The sequence below is a fragment of the Aegilops tauschii genome, chromosome 2 (genome assembly GCF_002575655.3).
Source record: "Aegilops tauschii subsp. strangulata cultivar AL8/78 chromosome 2, Aet v6.0, whole genome shotgun sequence".
In the NCBI taxonomy this organism is placed as follows: domain Eukaryota; kingdom Viridiplantae; phylum Streptophyta; class Magnoliopsida; order Poales; family Poaceae; genus Aegilops; species Aegilops tauschii.
The window spans coordinates 3,530,507-3,541,008 of record NC_053036.3 but is presented as its reverse complement, the minus strand read 5'-3'; the positions used below and the strand labels follow the sequence as shown (position 1 = coordinate 3,541,008).

General features: G+C 47.8%; 1 protein-coding gene across 2 annotated transcripts; it reads left to right on the top strand.

Moving 5' to 3' along the window:
- Positions 1-1,597: 1,597 nt before the first annotated feature.
- Positions 1,598-10,010, top strand: LOC109751707 (disease resistance protein RGA5-like). 2 transcript variants are annotated; one of them, XM_045232422.2, is made up of 8 exons: positions 1,598-2,707; positions 4,791-6,764; positions 6,875-8,195; positions 8,282-8,400; positions 8,855-9,003; positions 9,110-9,352; positions 9,441-9,557; positions 9,664-10,010. In XM_045232422.2, exons 1-3 carry the CDS (start codon positions 1,989-1,991, stop codon positions 8,187-8,189), a joined length of 4,008 nt encoding a protein of 1,335 aa, XP_045088357.1. In that variant the 5' UTR covers positions 1,598-1,988; the 3' UTR covers positions 8,190-8,195; positions 8,282-8,400; positions 8,855-9,003; positions 9,110-9,352; positions 9,441-9,557; positions 9,664-10,010. The 2 variants fall into 2 exon arrangements, with proteins under 2 accessions (XP_045088357.1, XP_073363758.1); XM_073507657.1 differs by having other exon boundaries at positions 8,855-9,023; positions 9,110-9,557.
- Positions 10,011-10,502: the final 492 nt, after the last annotated feature.

Below are 10,502 nucleotides of genomic sequence, written 5' to 3'. Positions count from 1 at the left end.
CGGGAAGCATCAGTCACAGAACCAGCAGTACCCGTCGAGGAAGAACCTGAAGCCGCGAGCAGACGCTTAAGTCTCAGAATATCCTGCTCAGTCAAAGCAATGGCGGAAGCTGGCGAGGGAGATGACGAAGTCCCTGAGGAGGATGATCGCGCCTTGCGCAGGTGTTTCCGCTTTGTGTAGCACTGGGACTCAATATGACCATCATTGTTGCAGTAGTCACAATGTGAACGGGGCCGACCTGAGCCTCCAGAAGGAGTGGGCAAGAGCGGCGGAGCACTCGAGCGAGAATGGGGCGGTGCAGCAGGTGGAGTGGAAGAAACCCGAGTAGCGAGCACAGAGGGAACCTCCAGCAAACCAGCACCACGTAGGCGAGTCTCCTCAGCAAGAATCTCTGAAAGCGCCTCCATGAGAGAAATACGGCCACGAGCAAACAACTGAGCACGCCGGGGCTCAAACTCCTTACGGAGCCGAGACAGGAACTCATAGACACGATGAAACTCCAAATCGGCCTGGACAGCCTGGCAGCAGGGGCAAGTACGACAACCAGCACTGCGGAGAGAATCAAGCTGGCGTCAGATAGCAGAACTCTGTGCATAAAAGTCATCAACAATAGAGTCACCCTGCTGAAGAGCATGCTCCTGATGAACCACAGAAAGATATAAGGCATCACCAGAGGGCTCATAGCGCTGACGAAGGCAGGTCCACATCTGGAAGACAGTAGGAAGACCCAGAAACTCAGAAGCAAACTGAGGCAGAACACTAGCAGTGAGAACAGCTGCAGCACGAGCATCATCATCAAGCCACTGAGTGTAAACAGACAAAGCACCATGATACGTCTGAAGAGCCTCCTCATAAGCCAAAGCCCTCTCATCATAGGCACGATCAGTAGCCTCATCAGCAATCTTAGCCGCATCCTCGGCGGCCTGATTAGCATCCGTAGGAAGAACCAGTGGAGTCGGCGGAGTAGGGGCCACCGGAGGAACCGGACGTGGCGGACAACAGACCTCGCCAAAAAGAACACCCCAGAGACGGATGCCACGCATGTGAATGCGCATGAAGCCAGCGAACTCAGTGTAGTTAGTACCATCGAAGATCACCGGACAGCGAGGGACAGAAACATAGCCCGATGCAGCAGACATTTTTTTTAGGAGAGACCCGTAATCAGTGGAACACCGGACGACAGGCGGAAGACCACGGGAGACCACGCGCGAACGGCGGCCGCCGAAAGTGGATGCGTGACCACGAGTCCGGGCTCCTGGCAGATCTGGGCAGAGAGAGCGCGGTGCGGGGGCGCACGAGGAAGAGCACGAAGTCCCGCGGGCGCGATGGCCGAGCACGGGGAGAGCGTCGACGGGAGGGAGCTTCGGCGGAAGACCACGGGAGCAGTCCCGCGGGCGTGGCGGGAGAGCTTCGACGGGAGGGAGCTTCGGCGGGGAGAGCTTCGGCGGAAGACCACGGGAGCAGTCCCGCAGGCGCGGCGGCCGGCTTCGAGCGGGAGGGCGGTTGACTTCGAGCGGGAGCAGCCACGGGGACGGCGGCTTCGAGCGGGAGGAAGACGAGCCGGACTCGATCGGGACGGATCAATAGCACGAGTTGCAGCGTGCAAAAAATTGACCTAGCTCTAATACCATGTTAGGAATAAGCAACTTGTATTCCATGAGGCCATAGGCCGATATATATACATGTACAGGTGGGAACATATGCAGGAAACCCCTTATACAACGGGATAAATATAAAGGGGTACATGACTTATATTGTAACTCTAACAGGGAGGATTTGAGGGTCCGAAGATGCTCTAATGAGAATGGGAGATGCCGCCGAGAGAAAATTCCAGGAAAAGGTCTTCGTCGACCACTTCGTCTCTTCATTGAAGCGTTCTCTCTCTCTCTCTCTGCTCTCCGGTGTTCCTCCGCACCCCTCTCCCTCTCCCTCTTCCTCTTTCCAAGTCTGACACCCCGCACACACGCTACCACCACTGGCCGAGAGGCATGGAGCTGCCTCCGGTTAGCGCTTCCCTGGGTGCCATGGGCTCCCTCCCAGGGAAGCTGGAACTGGATCCACTCCTTGATGCGGAACTCAAGGTTGAGCTGGGGAAACTCACAAACGGGCTGCTGCTGCTCTCGGAGGCACGAGACCCTTCCGTAGAAGCCAGGATCTGGATGAAGGATGTGCGCGAGCTATCCTATGACATGGAAAACTGCGTCGACCTCGCCGACCCGGATCTCGCCTACCCGGATACCTGGGTCGGCAGGATGTCTGGATTCAAGGCCCGCGTGAAGGAGGCCAACGAGCGGTACGATAGATGTATGCTTGGAAGCATCCCCGTCTGTTCAAATCCTGCAACTGATTTCCAGTTCCTGATGGTGGACGGCCGGAGGAGGACGCCAGACCTGCCAGTCGTCGGTCTTTATGATGGCCCGTTCAATGCCCTCTACCAGTGGCTGACCGATGATGACAAGGAGCTCAAGGTGGCATCCGTTGTCGGTGTTGGGGGAATCGGCAAGACCACGCTTGCCAAACAGCTATGGCGTGAGCACAAACCCAGGGACTACTTTGGCTGCTGCGCATTTGTGCGGACGGCCAAGAAGCCTGACATGAGGAGGCTGCTCAGGAGCATACTCGCACAAGTTCGTCCGCACCAACCACCCGCCACTAATGAGGTGCACGAGCTGATTCACGACATCAAGCAGCATCTACAAGGGAAAAGGTTTTTTTCTTAGCCCTTTGCACTCTTTATAATATATATATACTTAGTATCTAATAACTATTCTATCTAATTATCAAATTTTTATCACTCTTAGAAAGGGGAATAATCTTTTTTCTTTTCGAATAAACTTCCGATCTATTCATCTTCAATCATGGCAGTACAACGAAAATCAGAAATAATAAAAGCTACATCCAATAGACCACCAAACGATGACTACAAGCGCCGAAGCATCTCCCCTCCCTCGCCGGAGCCAGGCAAACCTTATTGTAGTAAAAAGTCGGGAAGTCTTCGTGCTAAGACCCCAATAAACCAACACACCACAACAACAACCGCCGTCGTAGAAGAGTAGCATAGATCGACAGGAATCCGCCTAAAGACACACGAACGAGGACCAGATCCGAGCAGATGCACCAAAGTCAGATCCACCGGAGATATACCTTCACACACCCATTGACAGTGCTAGACGCACCACCAAGACGGGGGCTAGACGAGGAGAACCTTATTTGACCTTCAAGGAGACGCAACAATCTCGCATTTCTAAGCAGGATACAAACCCAAACAAAACTCAAAGAAACGTCTAAAAACAGGGCCCTCCCACCGATTAGTGTTGGGATCCACTGCGCCCCCATGGCCCTAAGGCCACCAAAGACAAGGCGGACCAACGGCGACGCCAGCGGGAGGCAGAGGAATCCTAAGTTTTCTTGAGACAGGAGGCGGCGGCTTTTGCTTCGTGCTTGGTGATGCCCTCTTTTAACGCCTCCTCTCTCTAATCTCTTTTCTTTTTGTTTCTCCGAATCTAGCTTCATAATTAACTAGTTGAGTCACTGGAAAAAAATAGCGCACTATAGTGTGCTAGCATATTGAAAATTGGCTCGCTAAATAAATCAATGTATAACGCCTTGCTAATAGCTGCTATAGCACGATATAGTAGGCTAATAGCGTATTTTGATGCCGGCCCTATTTTGTTGCGGCGAGCTATTTTTCCCATGGTTGAGTGACGTGCGCTTTTACGTGCATGGTTATTTACTCTTATCTTCCCAAATGATAAGTGCCACACATGTGACACGAAGTTACACCGCCCTGACCGTTTTTACAACTAAAATTGCGATCCGACCACCCTCCCCCCCTCCAAAAGGAATTGTTACTTCACTTGCTCCGTCGGATTTGATATATAAAATACACTTCCTAGAATACATGATTTAGACTTTGCCAGCGTGTCACTCCTCAGCATGCCTGCGGCGCCTCACCTCCGCCTTCAGCCTTGGCGGCAGGTTGCTACTCGCCAGGTCCGGCGGTAGTAGCGGCCGCCGTGGCGCTCACTCACACTCTTAACGTCCAGGCCCTTAGGCTGGTTGTAATGGAAGTATCATAAGTGGTATCATGTATGTCAACTAGACTTTTTTTATTATGTGGCACACAATTAAATTTGAAATGAGAGGGTGTGGTATCATATCATGATAGCATATTATATTAAATGTTGTACTACTTTCGGTCATGCGTGGCAATTAACAAGGCAATCTAAGATAATATCTTATGATAATAAGCATTACAAATCTGGTATCATGATACCATATCATATTAAATGGTGTACTACTTTCGGTCAGGCATGGCAATTAATAAGGCAATCTAAGATAATATCTTATGATAATATGCATTACGAATCTGGTATCATACACTAATATCATATATATGATACTAGTACATGATATTCCCTATTACGGGCAGCCTTATACTACGCCGCCATATCCAGCGGTGGCCAGCCACTGCCGTCCCGGCTTGCCTATCCATGTTCGCTGTCGTGAATTCCTGAGCAATCCCGGTATTGATTTACGTTATAGTAAGTAACCAAATAAATTTGAAGTTTTGTCCATTCCGTTTACATTAACACCGTAAACCCATTGCGTTTACGTTTGCGTTACCAATCTGGAACCAAACACTTCCTAAGTGTTTGATTTGTATGAAAAGGCTTTGGTGCGTGACAGCTACAGATCGATGACATGCGCACTTTCTTATAATTGATGATTATTTCTCTATTTTGTCTGAAATGTATGTTTAATATATACTACAAACTTTCATCTTGCAGGTACTTTCTTATAATCGATGATTTATGGGCTACCTCTGTATGGGATGTTGCTAGACGGGCTTTCCCGGAGGGTAATCTAAGTAGGATAATAATAACGACTGAAATTAAGGATGTTGCACTGGCGTGCTGTCGTTACCAGTCAAAATCCATCTATAAGATGGAACCTCTTAGCGTCAATCACTCAGAAGAATTGTTCATCAGAGGAGTGTTTGCCTCTGGAGAAGAAAAATCTCGCCAATTGGATAAAGTGTGGGAGAAGATAATAAGAAGATGTGCTGGTTTACCACTGGCAATTATCAGCATATCCGGTATTCTAGCAAGCCAAGGGGAAGCAAATACAGTACAAGAAAGGGAGCAAATACAGAACATTTTACCAACAGATACAACTCATGTGGAGGTACTCAAACAAGTACTCAATTTTTGCTACAATTGTCTTCCCAGTCATTTGCAGACATGTCTGTTGTATCTCAGTTTATACCCAGAGAATTATATAATCTTGAAAGAAGATATAGTAAAGCAATGGGTAGCTGAAGGTTTCATCCTTGCACCAAGAGAGGAGGACAAATTGAAGGTTGGCGGGAACTATTTCGATAAGCTTGTAAATATGGGCCTGATCCAATGTATAGATGTGGGCTATAGTAATGACGTATATTACTATGCAGTGCACCCCATGGCACACAATCTTATTACATCGAAGTCCAGAGAAGAGAATTTTATGACGGTAATAGATTATTCCGAAAGGACAATGGGGTTTGCTAACAAGGTTAGTCGTCTGTCCCTCCAGTTTGGCAGTGCAACATATGCAACTAGACCAGAGAGCATCGGACTGTCGCAAGTTCGATCACTTGCCTTTATTGGACTAAAGAGCTGTTACTCTTCCATTTTGGAGTTTAAGGTTCTACGAGTCCTGATCCTTCATATGTGGGCTGATGAACCAAGCACCGGTGTGGACCTCAAGCCTACCTCTGAATTGGCTCTACTGCGATCATTGCAGGTCACATGCAACGACACCGTACATCTTCCAGATCTGATGCAAGGTCCGAAACACTTGGAAACACTAGAGATAGATGCAAGGGTGGCAGCTATTCCAGCGAATATTGTTCATCTTCGAAGCTGGTTGCATCTGCGTCTCGGAGTTGGCACAGAAGTGCCCGATTTGACGGGTACCCTGAAAATTGTCACCACCCTGAATCCTCCTATTTCATTGGACGATCCAAGCTGTTCTTGCAAATCAGGGAAGACAACGGAGTTTCTGTCACCCATCTGTTCTTGCAAATCAGTGAAGACACTGGAGTTGCTGTCACCCATCTGCAGAGTCCCCAAGTGGATTGGACAGCTTACCAACCTATGCATTTTGAAATTTGTAGTGCGAGAACTCCAAAGAGATGATATCAGTAACCTGCAACAATTGTCATTTCTCGGTGTTCTCTCGTTGCATGTCCAGCAACCAACTACAGGACTCATCGGCTTCGCACCGGGAGCGTTTTCTGCTCTAGAGTATTTTGAGTTCAGGTGTGGTGTACTGCGCCTGCTGTTTCAGGAAGGAACAATGCCCAATCTTGAGAGGCTTAAACTAGGTTTCAATGCCTACCCAAGAGATGGATTTTTTCTTGTCGGCGTTGAAGATCTGTTAAGCGTCAAGGAGATTTCTGGAGTAATCGGGCTAACCGCCGGTGCTGTGGAAAGTCACTTCATGGCTGCAGAGTCTGAATTCAGGAAAGCCATGGGCAGGCACCCTAACCTGAGCGTAGAGAGAGAGGAATTGTATGCTGACGCAGAAAAACAGCACGAGATCCACCCGTCAACATCAAGTGAACAAACTGAAAGTCCAAGCAAGGAGTCTCAGGATGTGCGTGGTTGGGCAGAAAAACAGCACCCGATCCCAGGGAAACACACACCAGCATCAGGTGAAGAGCTACATTACCAGACAGAAATAAAACAACATTCCAGCAGCGACTCTCAACTCATTAAAAGGTACGGTTCTTCCTCCTGATTCTACGTATTCTTTCCCAGCTCATCTCTTTGACTCACTACATTATCGCCTTTGTGCTCTGACCATCCTTCCTCCTCTACGTTGCTCCCAGATCACCAGCACCATTGAGAATTTCTGGAAAGGATGGTCTAGACCAACTGTTAGTTTCCAATAAAGAAACAGGTCTTGAGAAGCTGACACTCGTGCGTTGCCCACCTCTGGAGTTGAAGCACCTTCTGATGCTAACCTCGCTGAAGACATTGGTTGTAGAACATTCAGATGGTCTGGTTGGACCACTAGGAGGCCAGGGTGATGTGGAATGGCAGCTCCCTGTTGAGCATATCAAGATAAATTACTTAAGTGGTAACAGTGGGGAGGAACTGACAGAGCTCCTCCCCCACCTCCCAAAACTCTCCAAACTGGTAATCTACGACTGTAAAAAGATAAAAAGGCTGGTAGTGGGGCTGGATGTGCAACAAAAAACATCAGAAGCATCAGAGATGGCGGGAGGTGAAATAACAGCAGCAGCAGCAGAGGAAGAGGATGATGGAGTGTTGCTCTTCCCTGCTCATCTCTGTGACTCACTACGGGAATTGGAGTTCTCTTTCTGCCCAGAGCTGGTCCTGGTGGGCCCGCCAACTCTTGTTCCTGGTGGAGAATGGCTCCAAGCCTTGCGATCCCTCCAGAGTTTAACAATACGGTGGTCCCCAAAGTTTCTATCCACCTTCTCCTTTTCCTCTCACATTTTCCCTTCCTCCCTGCACTTCCTGGAGCTTATGAGTGTGAAAGGCATGGGGACACTGGAGCCCCTCTCAAACCTCTCCTCTCTCACCAAATTAGTATTGCTTCGGTGCGGAGAGGATCTGAAATGTCATGGCTTGTGGTCTCTCCTTACCACCGGAGGCCAGCTCAACGAATTAGTGGTCAGGGGCAGCCCTCGATTCTTTGCTGATTGGGATCCCAATCCCAGACGGGCTTTGGAGGATGCTGAGGGAGGTGAAGAGCAGCAGACACAGCTTGTTTCATCCACACTGCGTGGGCTCTGGACAGATGACATAGCAGGACTTCTTGCTGCACCCGTCTGCAGATTCCTCTCTTCCTCCCTCACCAAGCTGAGACTTTGGGGGGATTGGTGTGAAGGGATGCAGCGGTTCAGCAAGGAGCAAGAGGACGCCCTTCAACTCCTCTCCTCCCTCCGGGAACTAGAGTTTTGGGATTTCAAGGGCCTTCAACAATTCCCTGCAGGGCTGCACAACCTTAGCAACCTCAAGAATTTAGTAGCCTACGATTGCCCAGTCATTTCTTCATTGCCTAACGATGGCCTCCCCAAATCACTACAAAAGCTAGCTGTCTACCACTGCAGCGAGAAGCTAAAACAGCAGGGCAGGGGGTTGGAGGGAACCATCCCAACAGTCCAAATAGTCTGATCCAAGGTAACACAAACATCATTTCTTGTGTCTTCCCACTTTGCTCTTTTCCTGCAATCCTGCTTAATAACTCTGTGTTTGTTCCCATCCAGGGAGGGACTCTGCCTTGGAGTTCCCTTGTACATTCTTTTAGCCTTGGACCTTCCCATACAAACACATGCATGACACAAGGGCCTTGTGGCTGTGGTCTTCCTTCCTGTACTTCAATCTGGTAAGTACATCTAAACTGGAACTTTACTCCTGCTGTACTATATATCTGATAAGACACAAGGTGTGCTGATTGGCCCTGATCTTTCACTACACACTAATAACATCAATATTTGGTGGTTTTTTGGTGGAGAAGTTGATCTGTCTAGAAACCAGAAATTAGATAGAATTGATAATTTGGTGGAAGCACATGGTGGATGGGTGTGCACACCAATATCAGTTATACACACTTCAACTTATATTCACCGCAAAAAATAATCCACTTTTACTCCTGCCATATCAGATTTCCATTTTCTTCTCAATGGTAGTGAAACTATTTAAGATTTGTTTCTCGATGCCCCTTTTCTTTCCACAGATCGATAAAATCGACATCATTATCAGACAATGCCTTCTGCAAGTCCATCTTCTTTCCTTCCAACAAAACCTGTGATCACCATTTGTTTTTGTTATGTGTGCAGGTGTTTGTTCGATCTTATAGGCTTCTTCATATTTTGCATTTAAATTTGGGTTATTGTTATTCATCAAGACATGGCAGTCTACTCACCTATTTTGGGTGTCGCGGTCAAAATAGCAGTAGAACATCATTATGGAATAAATGAGACTTCGGGTCAAGCTACTGATATTAAGGTATTTTTTTTCTTTTCATATACTGCTATTTTGCTGTCAGTACCAGGTGTTCTTGCATTTCTAATTTCTGTTGGCTTGCTCTTCAGGTGTTCTTATGTTTGTTTGGTGGGCTTTCAAGCCACTTGTGTTTACATTTTGTCCAAAACGATGAAGAGTGAAGGTGTGCCTGGAAAATCTTCAGACTTAGTGATCAAAGGATCATCTGGCATAATTATGTCTATAATTTAATGTTTTGCTGCTGATCATGTTTGCAGTTTTGCCATCCAGGTATACTTGCAACTGATAGGTTTGCGGTTTTTCAATTCAGTCTACGTTCTAGTGATGGGACTGTAAGTACCTTGCCCTGATATATTTTTACATATTTCAGTCAGACATGCATGTAACGTCAGTAGCTAATCTATTCTTCCTCGGGGGCAGTGTACCAACCAAATCCATCCAAGCGCACACTGGCCGCCCAGGAATTGCTGCAGTCGTTGCCAATAGCACCCCCCAAGGCACATTGTCAAGTTGTTGTTGCAGAAAGATTTTTCCAAGGTCAGGTTTGTGCAAGAAAATTATCAGGGTCAGGTTTAAATATTCAGATCTGCTTCATTTTAGTCGCTTCCTGTACAGGCAAGTGACAAGTGACTCCTCTGTGCAGGCAAACAAGCCATGAGTACCCGAATACCCGAAGATAGATGCAGCTAATTATCGAAAGCTTGCACTGCAAAGGTAAGAAGGGATTATTCATGTCTGCTCTGAGTACCAGAAGAGGGACATAATCTTGTCAGGAGAAGAACCAGGCTGCATCATCTTGTGAAGAAGTTGACACTTGTTATGTTGTTATAACTGAAAAAATTGACACCCAGCGTTTATCGTGACATGCCACCACCCTTGACCGTGCATCCAACAACTCTGAAGACTGCAGCTGTAGCTGCTTGAATTACCTTTTACTGACTCCTTGTTCACATGCTTCACTTCAGTGTTAAAGTTATCTGAATTCGCCTAGTTACTGGTGTGATCTGTGAGTGATGTAGTTTTCTGAACTAGACTAGTGTGTTGAGGATATAGACCTTAGAGTCACCCGCCAGGAGGGGCCGGGTTACTCTTCGGATGATCATTGCCAGAAGCCCGGGGCCAAGTTTCAAGATGATGGGCCAGAGATGGGCTGAGACCCAGATATGGCTTAAAGCCTGTAGTTACAATCATTGTTATAGTAAACTTGTAGTGTAAGGCAAGTATTGTTTAGAGTCCGAGCCGGACGCTTTTATGAGCCGGCCGGGACTCTAAGGGCCGCTGGGGGTCAGCCTCCCTATATAAAGGGAGGACCCGGCAGCAGTTTAAGGGCGACAACAATCTCATCGAGAGCCGGGCATAGCTGTTTAGCTCCCTGGCGATTGTAACCCTAATCAATAACACCTCAAACTGGACGTAGGCTTTTACCTTCACCGTAAGGGGCCGAACCAGTATAAACCCTCGTGTTCCTTGTCCCACATAACC